General features: G+C 51.2%; 1 protein-coding gene across 1 annotated transcript in view; it reads left to right on the forward strand.

Moving 5' to 3' along the window:
* TRAPPC12 (trafficking protein particle complex subunit 12) overlaps nt 1–22466 on the forward strand; it is an 82371-nt gene that overhangs the window by 32814 nt on the left and 27091 nt on the right. The window contains exon 6 of the mRNA XM_040495961.1: nt 14572–14684. Within this exon, the coding sequence (XP_040351895.1) occupies nt 14572–14684 (113 nt within the window). The remainder of the gene's footprint in view (nt 1–14571; nt 14685–22466) is intronic.

Here is a 22466-nt window from a genome sequence, read left to right on the forward strand (position 1 = left end):
TTTGCTTTGCTTTGCTTTGCTTTGCTTTGCTTTGCTTTGCTTTGCTTTGCACGGAAGTATCCTCCCTTTTCCTTCCGTATCCAGGCTGGAAACCTCAAGTAAGTAACCCAGCAGCGAGCCCTGACTTACCGAATGACCTCGCTGGGTTTTCTAAATGCACTTCCGTGGACATAGCGGCCGGCGCAGCCATCTGAGGCACCTGCTACAGGACAGCAGTGAGATTGGGTGTAAGCACCGGTGGTGGGTTTTTTCAGACTTTCTGACTGTGCTCCGGAGTAAAAGATAGTCGTACATCGTGACTTACTGCAAACATACGCGTAGAAACAAAACAAAACCCCCTTGCAACAGTACTTACTCTGTGCCATTTTCTCCTAGTTCTGTCCTGATTTAATTTACTTAAAAGTCTGGTTGCAGTCCCCAGGGAGCTCCAGGGAGCCCCGCCATCATCTGGAAAACCTGGGCTGCAGCACGGAGCAGCTGTCAGGAGGCAGGAAGTAGGGATTGCAGGAGGGAGAGCGCAGGTGACAGAGAAGCTTCCGGGGCATGAGCAGCTCAGGTGGAGTGAATGCTTCTGGGCAGAGAGCCTCAGAGACGTGTTGAAACCCCGCAGATGTTCCTGTGAAATGTAAACCAGCTTCGGGAGGATTTGCAAGAGGCCGCAGACGTAGTTACTGAGGGCAGGGCTCTGCAGTCAGACTTCCTGTAGGTCCTGCCCTGCACTTCCTGCAGTACCTCTGTCCCAGCACCCTTTCCAGGACAGCAGCGGTGATTGTAGAGCGTCGCGAAGATCGGGCAAAGCCATTTATGTAGGCTGCTCAGAGCGGGGGCTTCTGCCCAGTAATTACTGCGTTTTGGCTATTTTTTGTATTCTGTTCTTAATTCGTCAGTAGATACCATATCTTACCGCCACCTTTCGAAAGATCACCTGGTCAGCACTTGCGGGATGTAACAGGAATGGCAAAGAAAAGTTCTGGTTCTCAGGGAACCCAGAGCCTGATTGGAGGTAGGAAATATAAAATCGTAACCGGACAAGGGAGGACAAAGGCCCGACGAATAACAAAGATAGGGGTGCCATAGAGTTTTCAAAAAATTAAGTCAACTTCTTACTTGGTTAATATTAGAGGTAGGTAAATAGATGAACTGAGACTAGAAGGAAAAACACATTTCTCAGCTTCTGTCTGTGTTGTTTTTCCTTAAAACAGAAACACTGTTTCTGTGGAAGGGACAGAAGGAGCAAGCCTTTTGCGTTCTCGGGGCTTTCTCCTTCATCGTGTTTACTCCCCACAGGGTGGGGAGTTGCGTAGACTCGGGGTCAGGAAGGGGACAGCAGGGCCCCGTCCTGAACTTCTTCCCAGCCGATGGCCCGTCGGGTCTGGCGGGGCACAGACGAGAGCCAGGAGCCGCCGTGAGTGGAGCCTTCTCGAGGACGCCCCAGCCGCCTGGTGTTATCACAGGCAGAGGAGGTGGGACAGGGGGTGCCGGGCTCCCCGTCGGTCCTGCCACTGCTCGCGGCTCACGTCTGCCTTAGGTCCCGGCCGGACCCTCCCTGACTCTCTCCCCACGCTCCAGCTCCGGAAGCCCCAGTGGCTGGTTGGCGCAGTCCAGCTGTGGGTGAGCCCCGCATCCCCCCTCGTGCGCTGGAAATTCTGGAAATTCAGACCACGCCCTTTGGAGGGTGCAGCCTTCTCTGGTAGCTCAGGGCACACTTCTCTGGCTTGTAAATTAATCGTGTCCTTTCTCGTCTACACTTTCCAGCCATTTGAGGTCCCTCCCTTCCCTGGAAGGTGATAAGCAAGCTTCCACCCTAGAAAGGAGTGAGTCTCTGTGGCCATTTCTTTTTTTTTTAATTTTTTTTTTTTAATGTTTATTTATTACTGAGCGACAGAGAGAGACAATGCAAGCAGTGGAGGAGCAGAGAGAGGAGGAGACACAGAATCCGAAACAAGCTCCAGGTTCCGAGCTGTCAGTACAGAGCCCGATGTGGGTCTCGAACCCACTGACCGCCGAGATCATGACCTGAGCTGAAATCCGACGCTCACCCAACTGAGCCACTCAGGTGCCCCATCTGTGGCCGCTTCTTAACCACTCTGATGGAAAGGTGCCCAACAGAGAGGTTCGGGGCAGTATCCAGGGGGGATGTTTGGGGATATTTCTGCCCAGTAAATCAAGAGAAGATAGGGTATTCTCACACTTGTCACGAGGAACAGCTGTGTTCCCTTTAGCGTAAACAGTATTTCTCCCCACCCGCCTGGCCACAGCCCTACCCCTGCTGCGTGGTCCTGCCATGGGCCAGAAGGCTGCACCCTCGGCCAGCCCAGGGGGTTGGCAGCTGGCGTTGATGGGTGTCTCGTCCTCAGCTGACAAAACTCAGCTCTGAGCTCACAGGCCCGTCTCCCAGTGGCTCTGAACTACCAGCTACCCCAAAGCACACAGCTTCACAAATGCTTCGATTTCTGTTCCCCTTGAGGTCCAGAATTGTAGATTCAGAAGGACTGTTCGTACATCAGCCGCTTCTGGACTTACCACGGGTGTTGAAGAATGCGTAAGAGACGAGAAGGCAGGTATTTCCTGTGCTGGCCGGTGACAGCCTTCAGCCCCTCACTACGTCCAGCCTTTCCTCTGAATGCTCGGCCCCCGCCCGTGTGCCCTCTTCTGTGACACCGTCCTGGAGTCCTGGAGACTCCGCCCCTCTTCACCGTCTCTGAAGAGAGACGTAGGTGGAGCTGGTCCGAGCTATCTGCATAATGAGGAGTGAGATTTCAGGGCCAGGTGTGGAGTCCCTGTCACCCTCAGCCTCAGTTTTGAGGACATACTTTCCCAAAGATGTGCAGACAAGAGAGCCTGCTTCTGATCCCGCCTGAAATTAAACTGCATGGGGACACGGATAAAGAGAGGATAGTAGCCATGCATCATTAAGCAGCTAATTTAAGTTATGAAGTAGACATAAATCATACGTACATTTCAGCTAAAGCGTGTTAACATTCATCCACAACGCTATGCTGAATGCTTACTAATTTTTCTTCTCGTTTTGTGGTGTAACCAGCATAAATGTAAGTTTTGATTCATGCATTCGTTTTAGCTTGCAGTATATAAGCAAAGCAAGTCATTAAGATGTGCTTTACAGAGGAGGCTATAACAATGCAAATAAGTAACTTTTATGAATGAGCCTTAATATATTTTATTTAAATATTGGGCATAATTTTTACCCACTCAGAATATTCATTGCGAGATATGTAATGAATCATGAGTAAAAATCATGAAGTGCTGTGTTTTGTTTTTTCAATTTTCACCCAAGAAAGGAACAGTAACGGCGGCTTTGTACATTTCTCCCACATCTCGAGCAATTTCGTAGTTTCCGCCTGTCTCGAGGGCACAGTGTGTGTGTTTCAGAAACTCAGCACTGTCTTTTAACAGGTTGTTTGAATTCTCCCGCTTGCTGGAAAGAACGAACATCGGCGAGCAGCCCCAGGCTGGACCCCGTCCCCCCACCCCCGCCCTGCTGCCCTCCACCGCACTTTACTGCTGCCTCCCTTCTGATGCCCTACGCCTGTCCCTGTCCCTCGGGGCCCAGAGGATGGGGGAGGAGCTGCTTCATCAGGCTCTTGCTCAGACTTCTGACAGCTGGGCGAGAAGCGGCCGCTCAGAGCTCAGACTCCGTGTTTAGCAGCAAAACGGGGGATTATGAGCAGACTTGAGACAGTAGGGTCACACCCGGCCACCGAGCTCTCCCCGTACTTGTCACCAGGTGCAGGAAACTCAGACAGTGCTGGTGGTGAGAGTAGAGGATGTCAAGGCAAGAAGGAAAATTGAGCTCCATGGTGACACCATGTGACCTCTGTGCCCAGGACAGAGAAAAAGAAAGGTAAGTGTTTGAAACAGAAGTCCCCTAGCTGTGAGTTCTAGTTGTGTCCGGTAGGGTCCTCTTTAAACTGCTCAGGATGCCGTCATTGCAGGCTGACCGGGGAGCTCAGTCCATTGAGTGAGTGACCGACTTCAGCTCAGGTCACGGTCTCGCAGCTTGTGAGTTCGAGCCTCGTGTCGGGCTCTGTGCCGACAGCTCGGAGCCTGGAGCCTCTTCGGATTCTGGGTCTCCCTCTCTCTCTGACCCTCCCCCGCTCACACTCTGTCTCTCTCTCTCTCTCTCTTAAGAATAAGTAAACATTAAAAAAGTGTTTTTAAAAAAGTAACAAGCCCAGAGCAGTTACGTCTGTGTCGTTGGAACTGTGCCATCAGGCTGAAACGGGCAAAGACCCCTACCATACAGCTTTCTGAAATGCGGTCCTCGCTGAGCCCCAGTGCGCTGTTGCCGTGAAGCCCTGTGGGCCTGGAGGCGGCTTTACCGGGAGGACCTATGAGCAGGAGGTAGGCAGAGGGTCTACCCTCTGTGGCGGCTGACCTGCCTCTGCCTGGAGCTGCGGAAAGCCGAGACGGCCGTGCAGAGCGCCCCCGGGCCCCCACGGGCCCCAGATGTACCCCGAGCCCCTTAGCTTTCTGTAACACGGACAAGACGGAAGAGCAGTAGGCTTGGCGAGCGGTTCCCCCGTGGTCCCCAGCCGTGCCACCTTGGACCCTGTAGGCAGACCCCCCGGGACCTCCCTGCACACCCTGGGGAGCCCACTGCCACCCCAGCTTTTGAGGTGGAGGTGACAAGGGGAAATGGCAGGGGGGGTCACAGGCACCAGCCTTTACCCACAATGAAGAAAGTTTTTGTTTTTGTCTGTCTTTAACGTTGACAGCTGTGGAATTCATGCTTGGTGTCAGGGCTTCAAAATACCTTCCCAAGCACAACACCCTGTTTCACTTGTGAGAATCCTTCCTCACATGCCTGTGATCGCCTCCTCTCTAATTTGCTTTTAATCAAGTTGTTTTCATTTTGTCATTTTTAACACTAGAACAGACCGCTTTCCTCTCTGAAGGGTTTGTGTCGGTGAGACTCGTAGACAGGGATTGCATCCGTGGATGATGTAACTAGATCATTCGTTGTGTCTCTGGGTTAGCATCTTTGGCGTGGCACGTTTGTCACTGTTGATGGTGCTGGTACCGATACGTGATTATCGACGACGGTTCACTCCGTGTTGTACGTCTTCTTTGCGTTTCTGTCTTCAGAAACGATGACCCGGGCGCGCTTCTGACGTAGGTGGTGTATCCAGTCATTACGATTCGGCCTGTTGCGGGACAGTAAGATTTTCCAGAATCCCACCACCGTTTTTTATAATCTGCTGCTTGGAATTCTCTCTCTTGTTCGAAAGAAAGATGGTCAAACACACAGCACTTTGGGTTTTCAAAGTACTTCTCGGGCATGAAAGAGTTCGCTTGACTTCCTCTGTAGCTGGAGGAGAACTTACTTTGAAGCCAAACAATGGGAAATAAGTCTGTTTGATGACCCTCAGTGTGATGTTTCGGAAAGGCAGTGCCTCCTCCGATGCTGAGTTCGGGTCTGTGCGTCCAAGTTATTAGAGTTCATTGTGAAGATACCGTATGAAATCGTATTTCAGGACGTGATCCTTACGGACGACCAAGTCAGACCAACACTGATGGGGCAGACACTTGAACCGCGTGCTTCATGTCTGTACCCTTCCGTCACCTACCCAGTCCTCTGGGAGTGACGGTAAAACTGCCGGGGTCTTCTGTCCTCTCCTGCCCTCCCTCCAGAACCCTGAAGTTTGAGTTTCTGGTCACAGGTCTAAATTTGGAAACTTTTTGGAGTGCCTGGGAGGCTCAGTCGGTTGAACATCCGACTTCGGCTCAGGTCATGATCTCACGGTCTGTGAGTTCGCGCCCCATGTCGAGCTCTGTGCTGACCAACCGCTCTGAGCCTGGAGCCTGCTTCCGATTATGTCTCCCTCTCTCCCTGCCCCTCCCCTGCTCGTGCTCTGTCTCTCTCTCAAAAATAAACATTCAACAAAAACATTTTTTAATAAGTAAATAAAATTGGAAAAAAATTTTTAACACATAACTATACATGATGGCTCAGGATTAATTGTTAATCCTGTTTCAAATGTCCTATTTTTTTTTTTTCCATGACAAAATCAATTCACCTCCTCTGCTTAGGTTAGACTTCCAGTTTATGCTACGTCAGAACTTGGGGGCATTTATCACTCGAAGTGCATTTCCAGTCTTTTCTCAGAACAAATCATTATAGACATGGAAGTAAGCGTTCCATCTGGGTTCCGTTCCTGTCATTAGAACACCCGTGGAAGGCCTCGTCTGAACCCGTCTCCCACGAGAAATGCCGTGGTTACCAGATACTGGTTATGGTCGGTCCCGCGTGGATCAGGCACGGCCACTTTAGGCTCACGTGGGCGCGGTGTGGTCCAGTCCACAGTGTCCGCCCATGCCACGCAGCACTGGGGCAGCAGTGAATTTCGCCCTCAGCTAATAAATCCTCTAGGGTGCTTCAGGACTTGCTCAGTATGGTTCTGGGCTCGTTGTACTTAAAAAGCAGCATGGACGTTGAAGATTGAGGGTCATTTTATGGCGAAGGTGAAGGGCACTGTGTTCTCTCTGAGACATAGACATCCAGTGACCTGTGTCCCAATAACTGAGCAGCGGAAGGAGAGCCATCAATGACAGCAGCTCCTCGGCGTTCTGTAGGGGAATCAAGGCAGACAGGAAACAAGCAAAGCAGGGCGAGGTGTGGGGGGAATCACGTGCAGAGCAGTGACCCCTGCGGGAGGTCCTATGTGACCTGGACGTGACACAGAAGTCCCTGGGCAGAGGCCCTTTGAGTGTGTGCTGTTAACGCAGGACAGAGGGCCCACGCGGTCCCGTTAGGTGCTCTCTGCGGGACAGCTGCACACCTGGGCCTCACAGCAGCGTGGCCGTCTCAGGCCCCCTGGTGTGCAGGTGACAGAAAAGACCCCAGGAGGACGCCATCCACCCAGCACACGCAGCAGGTGAGCAGCGGAGGTCCAGGCCGTCTGCATGGCAAGGCTGCTGCCTCCTGAAGCGAGGGGCACATCCCTCCCCAGAGAAGCTCCTGTGCCTCCTGTGGTCGGTGTCCTTTGTCGCTGCCCAGCACGGAGGCCCGCTTCTCTCTGGCGCCCTTCTCCCTGGCTCCCCGAGTCAGCCACGTGGGCTCACTGCCCTGCAGAGGCTGTAGGCATCCGTGTCGGAGGACCGTTTGCATTTCGTGTTTCCTGAATGATTGATGGGAACACTGCTGCCAACCTAGATCTGGGCAGGTCGTGGCTGTGCGTGGGTGGGAATCTTCCGGAAAAAGCACATCCTCTGGGAAGTGTTGGTCCTTGCAGATTTTGACCAGCCCTTCATTTCGGGGCTCACTGTCCCTGCAGGAGAGAGGCCTCCGGGCTCACGTGGAAGGCATGCATACGTCATCGTCCTCCTGCTCAGCCAGCGCCGCCTGGCCCAGAGGGTATCCCGGAGTCGCAGCGTCAGACGCAGGGAGGCCGGGTTTGTGCAGACCCAGAGAATTGGCGTAAAGGTGCTTCTACCTGTGTGTCTTCGAAACAAGCAAAACCAAGTCCTCATCATTGTGAGGATAGCAGCTTCTGTCTGTGCTGTGCGAAAGGGGGGAGTGGCTTGCCCGGGGACAGTGGTCATGTTGTAGGTCCAGGCCCGGGCCCGGCCTGCAGAGCAGACGGTGCTGACTTATGTCAGCCTGTTCAAGCTGGAACCGATCCACGGCGTCTCTCCACCTGGTGCTTTTTCGTGTTTTGTCTCTACGAACAGTGTGTTCTTTTTCTAGGAAGGGGCATTGTTTTCTTCCTGATTTGTTTCATTTTTCTCTTTCCCCTGAGGCTGGGAGGTGTGTGCCTTCCTTTCATTTTCTAAAGCTGTTCAAGACCTTCTCGGTGGTACCGGGAGAGAAGACGAGGAACTCTGTCTCCCTGTGCGGCCCTAGCTCCAGGTGCCTCTCAGAAGGTCACACGTAGGGACAGAGCTTAGGGGAGCCACACTCGGGCTCACTCTCGCCCGCCCACTTTCTGTCCTCAGCTCCCGGATTCAGTCACAGAGCCGTGCTTGTCGTCACCTGCCGCTGACGTCTGTCCTGCGTCCGCGCCGCCCGGGCTCCCCACTGGCACCTGGCGCGGCGTGCTGCAAGGGCTCGGGGTTGGCGGGGCGGGTGCGGACGAGCGGGGACAGGGGTGTCCACAGACCCCGTGCGCAGAGGGAGCTGATGCGAGGGGGCAGCACGGCCAGCGCGAGGGGACGCAGTAGCTCTCCTGCCGCAGAACCCCGAGCGCGTTGTTGTAGGTTCTGTTTCCTGTCTGGAAGGGAGGACCCGTGAACAGAAGGGCGGATGGCCTGGTGGCAGCGAGGAAGCCAGGAGTTCCGTGGACCTGTTCCCTCTGTTACACCAGGGTGAGGGAGGACGCGTCAGTATTTCTAAGATACGTGCTAAAATTTTTTAAAAACGTGTTAAAATTTAGTTCTAGGAGAATTTTTGTTCCACGAGCATTAGTTCTGGACCTTATTCATGTCCCCACATTCAAGGAAGAACAGAGTAGATTTTGTGTTTTCCCTCCTGAGAAGCAGCCGTGGGGGGAGCGGTGCCCACGGTCACCTGTGCAGGGGCCCGCTCCGCGCAGGACGGACACACGCACGGTCTCTGCGCTTCCCCGGCCCCTGGGCCCTGTCGTCTCGGCACGCGGAAGGGAAACAACACGGACCTAAGGAGGAGGCGTCGGCTGTGCGACGTCTGAGGACAGTTGTACGAGATGCCGACTGCAGGCTTTCATCTGGCCCTGTGAGCTAGGACATGGTCCCGTGGCACGTTTGTGCAAACCCAGATCATGGCTTCACAGTCGCCTTTGGGTCGACACACTTGGGTGTCACGTCAGCGAGGCTGTGGTTCAGAGTAGGGCTTCTCCAGCTTACCTGTGCACCCAGACCCCTGGGACCCCGTCAGGTGGACGCTCTGACCTAGGTCTGGGGGTCCCGGGGTGGGGCCGAGACTGCGCTCTACCGGGGCCCCGGGGCTGACGCTGCGGGGTGGAGGGACCCCTCTGAGGGGCCAGGTATCATGTGTTTCCCGTAGGGTTTGCTGTGAGCTTTGAGCCCTCCTGGGTGTATCCTTGTTCTCCGACATCTGCACATTCTTCTTCCTGCTTGCCTGTTTTTATGCAGTTAAGTAAAATAACTTTGATCTGTTCTTTATCTCTTTCAGCTAAAAAATGAATGTTTCGTTCAAAGCTGTGAACTTCGAAGCTACTCCTGATATACAGAAAAATTACATTTTCAAACTACAGACCACTTTGCTGTGGTTTCACTATAAAACTGCGTGCGTGACCACTGGCATTGCAAAGTCCGCGTACAAAGTAGTTGGTACTTGGAAAGTATTTTCCATAGAATTAAATCCATATCTACTTAGGTTCTTAGGTCAGCCCATAAAAGCCTGTTCACCCGTTAAATGTACCTTGAATAAAGTATTAATATTCCTCTTTCGACTATAACTGGCTACGATGTTTAGTATTCCTAAGGAAAAAATACTTTTTTTTTAATGTTTATTTATTCGGGGGGAAGAGAGAGAGAGCACACGCAAAAGAGCAGGGGAGGGGCAGCGGGAGAGAGAATCCCAAGCAGGCTCCATACTGTAGAGCACAGAGCCCAACGCAGGGCTCGATCTCACAAACCATGAGATCATGTCCTGAGCTGAAATCAAGAGTCAGATGCTCAACTGACTGAGCCACCCAGGCGCCCCTGTGGGTTTTTTTTATTATTATTATTATTTCTAATTTGAGATCCCAAACCCTTTTTCTTTAAAGAATGGATCTAATTTTATTTTTATTCATGTGGCCATTCACATATCCCGACAGTGCTTACTGAAAATTACATTTTCCTTCAGTGATTTGGGGATACTGTCTTGTCCAGTAAATTCTGTGTGCGGTTGGGCATGTCTTCTCTTTTTTCAGTAAATAATCTTTACTTTTTCAGATTCTTTAAGGTTCATGGTAAAGTTTAGCATTGCAGAGAGTTCCATATGCCCTCTCCTCTGCGTACGACTTTATTAATATATTATTATTATTAACATCTGTAAACATCTTGCGTTCCTGTGCTAAATTTGTTACAATAGATGAACCTATACTGATTGGTTCATTGTGATTAAAATCCATTAGTTTAGAGTTCACTCCCAGTGTTGTATGTTCCGTGAGTCCGGACAAGTGGGCAGTGATGCGTACCCACTATTATCGTACCCTGCAGGATAGTTTCACTGCCCTCAACGTCCTCTGTGTCCTGCCTGCTTGTCCTTCCCCTCCCCCCGGCCCCTGGAAACCACTGATCTGTTTGCCTCTTCAGTTTTGCCTCTTCCAGATTGTCTTATTGTTGGGACCATACAATACGTAGCCTCTTCAGACGGGTTTCTCTTACATGGCGGTGTGCCTTTAAGATTCCTCCAGGGCTTCTTGTGGTTTGCTAGCACGTATCTTTTTATTACTGAAAAATACTCAATTGGCTGCGTGTACCTGTATCAAAAGACGTCTCGGCTGCTTCTGGTTTGGGGCAGTTACGAACAAGGTTGCCGTCGACGTTCTCGTGCAGGATTTTGTGCAGACGCGGATTCTGCAGTTACTTGGCTAAGCGCCTGGAGCACTGTTGCTGGCTCCTACGGTAAGCCCGGGTTTGGTTCCGCTGTGCCTGCCAGGCCGTCTTCCCGAGCAGAGCACCATCTTGCGCTTTCCCCGGCGATCAACGCCATTTCCTGGTGCTCCTCATCTCCGCCAGCGTGTGGTGGTGGCATCTTGCCGGGCTCCCTGTTCCAGTGGGTGTCTGCTGGTGCTTCACTGCCGTTTTGGTTTGCAGTTTGCAGGTCCCTAATGACAGATGTGTGACGGGGAGCATTTCTCATCTTATTTGCCATCTGTATACCTTCGTTGAGGCACCTGTTCAGGTCCGTTGTCCATTTATTAATTGAGTTTTCTTGTTGATTTTTAAGAGTTATTTGTATATGTTGGATACAACCCCTTTCTTCATGAGATGTGCATTTTGCCAGGATTTTCTGTCACTTCTCATTCTCTTGACATGGTCTTTTACAGGGCAGTTCTTAATTTTAATGAGTCCCAATTTTTTTTCTTTCACAGATCGTGTTTTTGTATCTAAAAAGTTATCACCGAACCCAGGTCACTTAGATTTTCTCATATGTTCTGTTCTAGAAGTTTCATAGTTTTGCATTTTACATTTAGGTCTCTTACCCACTTTGGGTTAAGTCTCGTGAAGGATGAAGGTCTGTGTTTCGATCGATCCCCCACGTAGATGTCTGGTCGTCCCAGCACCATTTGTCAAAGGGACTGTCCTCCCTCCATTGACTTCCCTTTCCTCCTTCGCTGAAGACCAGCTGGCTGGGTTTAGGAGGCCTGTTTCTGGGCTCTCTGTTCCCATCCATTGAGGCGCTCGTTCTCTTCCTTTGCTGGGGTCACAGTAGCTTAATAGCAAGTCTTAAAGTTTGGGGTGTCCTTTCTCCAGCGTTGCCCATGTCTTCAATACTGTGTTGGGTTTTTACGGTCTTTGCGTCTCCACCTAAAGCAGACCGTCGCCGGCAGGTTTACGTCCACAAAGTAACCTGGGGGTTTTGACTGCGGTTGCACTGAATCTGCTGGGGGAGCTGCGAGGAACGGACACCCTGGCGATGTTACGTCCTCCTGTCTGTCAACATGGAGCGTCGTTCCGTTCGTTCACGTCACCTTTGACTTCTTTCAGCAGAGACTTCCGAGTTTTCCTCGCACAGTTGTAGCTATTCTGTCAGGTTCACCTCTTACTGTTTCATTTGTGTCGGTGCTAACGTCAAGGGTAATATGTTTGTAATTTCGAATTTCAGTTCATCGCTGGTATGGTAAGTCGGACCGACTGACTCATGTATTATCCTCGTATCCTGTCCCCTTTAGTTGCTTATGTTTGGGAGGGCTTTTTGTTTGGTTCTGTTGCATTTTCGTGTCAGTCTTTTGGGATTTTCTGCATAGACGATTTTATCATCTGCATAGAGGGTTTTATTTCTTCCTTTCTAATCTGTACATCTTTTCCTTTTTTTTTTTTTTTTGTCTTATTGCATTAATTAGGGACTTCTAGTATGACGTACAATAGGAGTAAAAAGAGGACATCCTTGCCTTATTCATGATCTTACAGGGAAAACGTCTAGTTTCTCATCATTAAGTACACCCGAAACTCAACACCCAGAAAACAACTAATCCAGTGAAGAAATGGGCAGAAGACATGAATAGGCACTTTTCCAAAGAAACATCCAGAAGGATGACAGACAGATGACAAGATGCTCACCATCAGTGTCTGTTGGGTGATTTTTAATAAACAGTGTCTTTCAAGGAATTGGTCCATGTCATCTAAGTTATGAAATTTGTGGACATAGTTGTCCTTAATATTCCTTTATTATCCTTTTAGTGTCTGTGTGGTGAGTAGTGATGTGTCCCTCCCTTTCATTTCTTTTTTTTTTTTTTAACATTTATTATTGAGAGACAGAGAGACACAGAGCGTGAGCAGGGGAGGGGCAGAGAGAGAGGGAGACACAGAATCCGAAGCAGCTCCAGGCTCCGAGCTGTCAGCACAGAGCCCAACTCGGGGCTCGAACTCCCCATGACTGCGAGGTCGTGACCTGAGCCGAAGTCAGACACTCAACCGACTGAGCCACCCAGGTGCCCTCCCTCCCTTTTATTTTTAATATTAGAGTTCATGTCTTCTCCTCTATTTCTTTGTTAGCCTGGCTAGACATTTATAAATTTTACTCATTGTGTCAAAAAAACAGCTCTGTTGGTTTCCTGTTTTCAGTGTCATTGATTTCTGCTTTAATTTTTATTTCTCCCCTTTCTCTTCTACACGCCCTGCCTTTCTGTAGTGTTCTGAGATGGAAGTTTAAATGATTGATTTTAAGATCTTGTCTCTTTTCAAATATATGTCTAATGCTATAAAATTCCCTCTTAGCACTGCTTTTCCTGAATCTCACAAACTTTGATAAGTTGCATGTTCATTTTCACTTAAGTCCCACATGTGTTTGCATGTAGTTTTAAATGCAGAAACTTCGTCGGGTACGTGGGCATTTGCCAGGGTGCAGAGCAGATAGCTCCCTGCCACCTGTTCATATATTCAGCTCGTTTCTAAAGTGGGTCTGGGAACTTGCAGTAGAATGTTTGTTTCTGTGTTGATCTGACAGAGCTTGAAGAGTTCCAGAGATCTTCTTTCTTTGCAGGTGAATTCTGACCCACACAGGAGCGATTGTCACCTGTTCTTTACGTGATATGAAAGGGTGTATCACTTCCCGTGTCAGCGCAGTCCCAAGTTTAGTGATGCTGATGGTCAAGACATCTTTCTTTCTAGGAAGCCAAGAACAACTCATTCCAGAATGTAAACTCAGTCATCCATCATTTTTAGACATAGGAATTATTTAGTGTCATCAAGAAAGAAATTTTTTTCAAAAAAAAAAATTCAGACATTTAAAATTCAGTAATTGTCATCTTTCTTTTGTCCGGACTTACAATTGCAATACAACCTATTTTCTGTTGAGTTCCTTATTTTCACCTTCCCTCTTTAGATCTTTCTTTCAGTCTCTGGTAAAGACCCTAGAGCGTCGTACAGTTCCAAGAGGACTAAGCACGGGCAAAAAGCCATGCTAGCATGGCCCGTGGCAGACCCTCTCTGATGATTAATGCTTAGGCCGAGGGACAGGCTGGGGCACAGAGACACTGCGTCGCTTACAGGTGTCACACAGCTTGTTTTCTGACCGTCTTCCAGACTGTATTCGGGATCTAAATACCGACGCCTTCAGTCTGTGTTCAAAAGTCAGAAAAGTCTCTTCTGACTGTGTGACCGCCCCGTGTCGTCACTTCCATATCCACGGTCTCCTTTATAACCAGCACAGGCCCTTTGATCATTTTGACGGTTTACGTGTACTCCGTGTATATACCAGGTGTCAGATTCCAAACCGTATCAGAAGAGACATTCACAAAAAGATTCCCTTCTTCCAAGACCTGACGCAGCCCCTTCGACTCCCGTGCGTGAGCCCTTCTTCAGAGCGCCACTCTCGCTCCCCCGCAGCACGCTGGCAGGGCAGGGCTGCGTGGCCGTGAATTACCCCCTGCGGGGTGGCCCTGGGGGTGGAGCTTTCACGTGTGGCTCCCCTGCCTCCCGTCGGGGCACCTGTGAGATAGACCTTTCCCTCCAGAGCTGTGCACACGCACCCACGCAAACCACCGAATCAGGCTAAGCGCCGTCCTCAGGACCTGGGCCTGAGGCGCATCTTGGCTCCCTTTCCTCCCCTGCTCCCCCGTGCCTGGAGGGCCTCCTTTCGGGGTCGGCTTGTGGGCAGCCTTCTGTTTGAGCTTGCCTCCCTGAACGGATAGAAAAGATGCGGCGGCTTTCGCCGCGGGAGGGCGCAGCCTCTGGTTTCTACATGGTTACAGCACAGCTATGGAAACAGTAGGGACATCGCCTTCGCCTTTGGTCCTTGTGGCGCTTTGCCGAGAAAACCGGCATACGATTTACGACGGACGCCATTGCAGACTTAACCGAGAAAGGAAGGCGTGCTGGCGTCCCTCCCGCAGGCCTGTTCGGCGCGAAGGCGTGCTCACTTACTGCCAACTAACTAGCTTGGCTTTGCTCTCGTCCCAGGCTCCATGGTGCCCTTTTCGATGAGGATCTTACACGCGGAGCTTCAGCAGTACCTGGGGAACCCGCAGGAGTCACTGGACAGGCTGCACCGAGTGAAGGCCGTCTGCAGCAAGGTACCGATGGTGCCCGGGTGGGCTGCTCTGGCACTCCCCCCCCCCGCCCCCGACCCGGCGGAGAACCCCCTCCCTTCCCCTTCCTTGGCGGGAGCAGCCACATCACTCTCTACCCAACCCACCCGACATCCGCCGTCACCGCTTCCTGCGGGAAGGCGGGGACCCAGTTCTTCGTGACCGTGGTATTCTTGCTTGCCCAAGTTGTTGTTGGGGGCAGAGGATGCAAAGCTTGGGGCCTGAAATCCTTCTTCCTTCGTATTTGCTGTTGTTGTTGAAGAAGAACTGACATGACAATGCCATATTCGTACCAGGTGTAGAACCCAGTGGTTCAATATCACGTACGTTAGGAAACAGTCACCGCAACAGGTCTGGTTACCGCGGGTCACCGTGGAAGGTCATGACAGTGTTAGTGACTGGCTTCCCATGCTGTGCGTCACATCTCTCTCTTACTTACTTTGCATCCGGAAGGTTGACTCCTCTTCATCCCGTTCATTTCATCCATCCCCCTCCCTCTGGCAGCCGTCGGTTGGTTCTCTGTGTGTCCGAGTCGGTTTCCGTTTTGCTTTGTGTTTCAGGCTGCCCGTGTGGGCGGAGTCATACGTATCTGTCTTTCTCTGACTTATCTCACGGAGCCTAATGGCCTCTAGATTCATCGGTGTTGTCACAAGTGGCAACATAGCGCTCTTTTCACGGCCGAGTAATATTCCATTGTGTGTATATACCCCACCTTCTTAATCCGGTCGTCCGTCCGTGGACATCCATGACATTTAACTTCCAAATCTTGACTGTTGTAAATAATCCTGTAATGAACATAGGGGTGCATGTGTCTTTTTGGATTAGCGTTTTCATTTTCCTCAGATAAGTGCCCAGAAGTAGACTGCCGGATCGTAGAGTGGTCCTCTTTTCAGTTTTGAGAGAACCTCCGCATTGTTTTCCGTGGTGGCCGCACGGTTTGCGGTCCCTCCGGCAGTGCACGGGGCTGCCTTTTCTCCCACCGCCTCACCAACACCTGTTAGTTCTTCTCTTTCTGATCCAAGCCGTTCTGACAGGTGTGAGGTAACACCTCGTTGTGGTTTGGATTTGCGTTTCCGTGACGATTGGTGATGTTGAGCATCTTTCCGTGTGCCCGTTGGCCGCCTGTGTGTCTTCCCTATCTAGCAAAATGTCTCTTCGGGCCCTCTGCCTGGCTGGGCTTTTTATATGGAATTTTATGAGCTCTTTGTGTATTTGGGATGTTAACCCCTTATCAGATACGCCGTGTATTCAGTGGGTTGCCTTTTCATTTTGTTGATGATTCCCTTTGCTGTCAAAAGCATTTTAGTTTGATTTAGTCCTTTTTGTTTGTTCTTGCTTTTTTATCGTCCTTGCCTGAGTAGACAGATCCAAAAATATCACCAAAACCAGTGTCCGACAGCTTACTGCCTATGTTTTATTCTAGGAGTTTTATGGTTTCAGGTTTTATATTTAAGTCTGGAATCCATTTGGAGTTCATTTTTGTGGATGGTGTAAGAAGGTGGTTCACTTTCACTCTTTTGCAGGTCGCTGTCCAGTTTCCCTGACATTTATTGGAGAGACTTTCCTTTCCCCGTTGTATCTGTGTCCTTCGTCACAGATCAATTAACGATGCTTTTATGGTCAGCTCCCTGTTGCGTTGACCTGTGTGTGTGTGTGTGTCTTTGTGCTGGTACCAAACTGTTTTGATTACCGTAGCTTCTAGTAGGTCTTGAAACTAGGAAGCGTGATACTCCCGTACCTCTCTTCTTCCTCAAGGTTGCTTTGGCTCTTCATGGTCTCTTGTGCTTCTATACAAACTTTGGGGATTATTTTCGTTTATTTTAGCTCTAGTTCTGTGAGAAGGGCCGTTGGTGTTTTGATGGGGATTGTGTTGAATCTGTAGGCTTCTTCGGGTATTCTGACAGTATTTTTTCAGTCCGCAACACAGACTATCTTTCTATATACTTGCATCGTCTTCGGTGTCTTTCATCAGTTTTCTGAGTGCAAGTGATTCACCTTGGCTATATTTACTCCTACATATTTTATTCTTCTTGATGCAGTAGTAAACAGGATTATTTTCTTAATTGCTCTTTTGATAGTTGGTTATTATTATATAAAAATGCAACAGGGGCGCCTGGGTGGCTCAGTCGGTTGAGCGTCTGACTTCGGCTCAGGTCACGATCTCACAGCTCGTGAGTTCGAGCCCCGCGTCGGGCTCTGTGCCAACAGCTCGGAGCCTGGAGCCTGCTTCCGATTCTGTGTCTCCCTCTGTCTCTGCCCCTAACCCACTCACATTCTGTCTCTGTCTCTCTCAAAAATAAGTAAACATTAAAAAAAAAACTAAAATAAAAAAAATGCAACAGATTTCTGAATATTGATTTTGTATCCTGCCAGTTTTAATGAATTGAACTTAATGAATTCAATCCTGCCAATTTAATGAATTCATTTATTGGGTCTAATAGTTTTTGGGTGGGCGCTTTAGGGGTTTCTATATGTGGTGTCATATCAACTGTGAATAGTGACAGTTTTACTTCCTAATTACTTGGATGCCATTTATTTCTTTTCCCTATTGCTGCAGCTGGGACTTCCACTAAATTGTTGGATAAAAAAGTGTTGGATAAAAAAAGGTGTTGAATAAAAATGGTAAGAGTGGGCATCCTTAACTTGTCCCTCACATTAGAGGAAATGCTTTCGATCTTTTATCGTTGAGTATGTTAGCTGTGGCTTTGTCATCTATGGCCTTTATTATATTGAGGTACATTCCCTCTATACACACTGTGTTGAGAGTTTTTAATCATAAGTGGACATTAAATTGTGTCAGATGCAGGGCACCAGGGTGGCTCAGTCGGTTGGGCGGCCGACTTCAGCTCAGGTCATGATCTCGCAGTTCGCGGGTTCAAGCCCCGCGTCGGGCTCTGTGCTGACAGCTCAGAGCCTGGAGCCCAATTCGGATTCTGTGTCTCCCTCTCTCTCTGACCCTCCCCCGCTCACACTCTATGTCTCTCTCTATCTCAAAAATAGACGTTAAAAAAATTTTTTTTTAATTGTGTCAGATGCTTCTTCTGCATCTGTGGAGATACCACAGGATTTTCATTCCTCATTTTGTGAACGTGATGTACCAGATTGATATGTGGGTGTTGAACCATCCTTGCATCGCTGCAACAAATCCCACTTGCTTGTGGTGTATGATCCTTTTATTGTAGAGTTGAATTCAGTTTGCTGAGACTCTGTTGAGGATTTTTGCATGTATGTTCATCAGGGATATTGGCCTGAAATGTTCTCTTAGTAGTTGGCCTGTTCAGATTTGCTGTTTCCTCCTTGTTCGATGTTGGAGGATTATATGTTTCTAGGAATTTATTCATTTCATCTGGGTCGTCCAACTTGTTGGCATGTAAGTCTTCCTCGGTATCCTTGGTAGATTAAAAGCAGGGAAATATCTCTTGTGTACAAATCACATGCCCTTAAACGTGGCAGACCTGTGTGTCTTCTCTGTCTAGCAAAATGTCTCTTCAGGCCCTTCACTCATCCTGCAAATCCTACAAGCACCCACTTTGTGTCTCACAGAGGCCCGGGAGCAATGTTTAAGGAAGTAGTAGTTTAAAATGTTCCAGAATCAAAGCAAGTCCTACTGTGTGATGACAACTGGCATTCGTAATGCCGACTCCGAAGGCAGGTAAGGTTCAGAAGCGCTTTGTGAATTGTTCTTCGTTGAACGCTAACAGTGACGCGGAAGGCACCACGCTGCATCCACAGGTCAGATTATGCTGTGAAGTGATATTCGGAAGAAATAGGGGACTTAGAGTCTCTCCACCTCCGGGTGTTGGGCCACCCCACCGCTCAGGCTGCTCACCGTTAGACGGAAGCGAAGCGCCTGTTCCCGCCTCCCTCGAGGTGAGGTCGCGTCTGCAGAGCGCCGAGCTGTAACCACAAGCGGTGAGGGCAGCAGCACGACACAGCCCTGTGTTAAATGAGAGTGTATCTTTCCGGTCCCTCCTTTCAGTCTCGTTATTCTTGAGGAAGGTTTTAGGGGCTTTTTCCAAGATGCCGGTGTCCTCAGGACTCCCGGCAGGGAGGCGGACGGGCTCCTTCCCGCACAGCAGCCCTCACTCCGGCGCGAGCAGGTGTCCCAGGCACCTCACAGCCTCCGCCCTGCATAACTCCAGAGAGACGGGAAAACTCTTCTTTCTTGTATGCTAATCGGTTGACGGGGAACATTTTTTTTAGGTTCCAACACTTTTTTCCTTGAATCTTAAAACACTTAAGATACAGCTATTTTCAGACATAAGCGTATAACTTGTTGCCGAGAAACGCAAAATCAATGATTTTCTAGACTGTACACAGATGATTTTGTTAATTACGTTTTTCATTTACCTCCGTATCGCATCGGGGGAATTTTTATGTACTTGAGAGAAAGTTCCAAGTGTTCCAGTGACTCAAAGGGAGAAAAGAAGACGTTTTAGGAGTCCGTTTTCCTGGTCCTAAGGTATCTCATGTGCTGCAGGGTAGGGAGAGACAAGGGCAGGTCTTGCCGCCACGGCTGCTCTAGACTGTTGTACCCATTCCCCTGAAATACAGCGTGCTCGTCAGGGACTGGTCTCTGTTCCTCAGCATTTTTCTAATAACAGCTCATTTAATCCTTATGCAAACCCAGTAAAGTAGGGATTCCATTACCCCCGTTTATAGCTAAGTAAACTGAGGCACAGAGAGGCCAGCTAACTTGCCTGTGATCATGTGATTCGACCCCTCATTGTGACACGTCCCAGCCGAAGGGAGAAAGACCCGACAGTGTTCCTGCCTGTGCCAGATTCTCTGCTCCATCCAGTACGAACACGTCTTACTGCGTTTGGTGGTAGATTGAACCAACGAATAAGAGCCCCGGGACCAGTGTCTGAAATCCCCGGTCCCACAGGCCGGCCCCCAGAGATGGGGTCCGTCCTCACTCAGGTGGTTTCATCCCCGGGTGGCCAGGCGGTGACAGCCGACGGCTCATGAGGGCAGAGAGGTGAGCAGGCCCAGTGCGGTCACACCACGGGAGCCCCTGGCCCGGCGCGGCCTGCTGTGTAGGGACCCGCTGCCGGGGCCTGAGCGTGACTGGTCTCTCGGGTGCCACCTGGGTGTGGACATCCCAGCCCAGGTCACGGGGCCGCACCGTGCGCCAGTGGGTGTCCTTCTGACGGCACGACCCAGATGTAAGCCCATCCGTCTGGTGCTGCTGAACTAAGAGAAGGGCGGGTGGTTCTAATTCCGGAAGCAACACAGGCAGCCCGTCCTGGAAGGGACGGTGTGTTGGCCTCTGGCCAAAAGGATTTCCATGGCTAATCTCAACATGTACCTGCCGTGTGTTCCAACTTAAAACCTGGCCCCGCCTCCCAAGACAGAGGCAGCCCCACGTGACAGGACTGGTGGTGGTAAAGAGAAGGGGGTGGGGGACACAGAGCAAGGTGGTGCCCGCGGGCCCCCCACGGCTCCTCCGCCACCACCCGGCAGATAAGAAGCCCAGCCCCTGAGCTTCCGCTCTCCTCCTCCTGCGCGCTGCCCCCCTGCCCCCCAGAGGCCAGTGTTACCTGCAAGCTCGTCCCGTGCATAATTGAGGGTGGTTTCAGCCGGAGAGGCCCCTGGGGCTTTGGAGCGGGAGTGGTCTGTCTTTGACCCGCCGTCAGGTCAGTGGGCAGATGTGTATGAGCACCTGTGTGCACAGCCCGCGACAGTTCAGGGCTGAGCACGACACCCGCCACCCCCCGCCCCGCCCTCTGTGAGCGCGGTTTCCGGGGCTCCGCTTCCCCCGCCCCGTGATCCATGAGCCATTCCCCAGTATACCATGGACACGCAGGGTGAGGTGGCAGGAAGGCAGTGTTCGTGCGGGGACTTATTTACTCAAGGACAAAATCCAGGGGCGCCCGGGTGGCTCGGTCGGTTAAGCATCTGACTCTTGGTTTCGGCTCAGGTCACGATCTCACGGCTTGTGAGTTCAAGCCCCGCGTCAGGCTCTGTGCTGACGGTGTGGAGCCTGCTTGGGATTCTCTGTCTCCCTCTCTCTCTGCCCCTCCCCCACTCGCACTGTCTCAAAATAAACTTAAAAAAAAAGTGCAAAAGCTGAAAATACTAAAGGCCCGCACGCCACTCTTGTGGCAGCCTGATCTGGCGGGGTAAAGTCGGGCACGGATGCATCATCTGCATACAGGTCTGTTCTGTGCACGGCCACTGGTCCGCTCTGCTCTCCACCTATAAACCAGAGGTCAGGGGTCAGGGGTTGGACCACAGGGTCCCGAGGCTCCGTCCGACACCAGCAGGCTGGTGTTTTGAGTCGGTCACAGCCAACGCGAAACCCCAGGAGAGCTGTAAACCTCAGGCTCTTGACCAGGACCCTCCCCACATCCCTGTGCTCCCTCCTGTGTCCTTGAGCGCGGCCCCCAGGGTATGCCAGGTCGAGCGCCCACAGTGGCCGTGGGGTCACCGTGACCATGTGAGCGGCGCCCGCACCATGACGTGCTGTGCTCTTTGTTTTACGCCCTCCGTTAACACGACAGCCATCTGAAGTGATAGCGTCCCCGTTTCACAGACGTGGAAGAGCCACCAGGGTCTGACAGCGGGTGGGGGTGGGGGAGCCTACACTAGAACAGGTCGCCCGGCCCCAGAAACCTGGTCCTGACTCTCCCCGTGGGGTCACGCTGCGGTCTCCCGGGCTCCCCCGAGTGCAGCAGACTCCCCGCCGCCCTGGGAACGTGGCCCAGGCAGCACACTTGAGTGTCACCTTGACGGGGACCGTGGCCCCAGCGGCTGGGCTCACAGGACCAGGGGGTGGGGCTCTTCGCTGCTGAGGGGTCAGGACACGGAGTCACATCTCCTCGGGTGACGTCCTCCACCCATCCCCTCCCCCAGCCTGCCTTCCTCAGCCTGCAAGCCTGGCCCCTCCTCTTGCCCGACCCGGGCGCTGGTATTGAGCCCTGGGGCACGGACTCGGTGACTCCCTCCCAGGCGGCGCGGGGCCGCCGGTGTCCGGTGGTGGGTGGAGAACCGGGCCACCCCCTCGAGGCTTCAGGACGGGAAGTCGGGCCGGGGCTGCATGTGGTGGCCTCAGACTGGCCAGGAACCCTGATGCCGGTCTGAGAGGCTCAACTCAAGGACAGTCTACACAACCAGAGTTGTCGTTTCTGGGAAGAAAGCAGTTACTACGTTCCCATTCCCCTTAGGGCTGTCTGTCCCCTGTGCTCTCACTGCTCCTATGGCGTCTGTTGTTGGTCCTCCAGGTCGTTTTTCCGGGCCAGAGGTCAGCAGTGGTTGTAGAATCAAATGCTCACACAGGGTCAACGTGGAGCAGGAAGCCAGGCCAGGACGGTGGAAGGTTGCTTTCCCTTGGGAAGGGACTGAGGGCTTCAGGCTGTGAGAACATGAGAGCACTGCCACGGGTGCAGATAATACGCTGTGACCGTGTGCACGGATAATATACTGTGACCCTGTGTGTGGATAATATGGTGTGACTGTGTGCACAGATAACACGCTGACCGTGTGTGTGGATAATATGCTGTGACTATGTGGGTGGATGATACGCTGTGACCATGTGCAGACAATGCGCTGTGACCGTGTGTGTGGATAATACGCTTGACCGTGTGCAGATAATACGCTGTGACCGTGTGCGTAGATAACACGCTGTGACCGTGTGCAGACAATACGCTGTGACCGTGTGTGTAGATAATACGGTTGACCGTGTGCAGATAATACGCTGTGACTGTGTGCAGATAATACACTGTGACCATGTGTGTAGATAATACACTGTGTGCACAGATAATA

Source organism: Herpailurus yagouaroundi, unplaced genomic scaffold (assembly GCF_014898765.1).
Source record: "Herpailurus yagouaroundi ecotype Mexico unplaced genomic scaffold, PumYag 188, whole genome shotgun sequence".
In the NCBI taxonomy this organism is placed as follows: domain Eukaryota; kingdom Metazoa; phylum Chordata; class Mammalia; order Carnivora; family Felidae; genus Herpailurus; species Herpailurus yagouaroundi.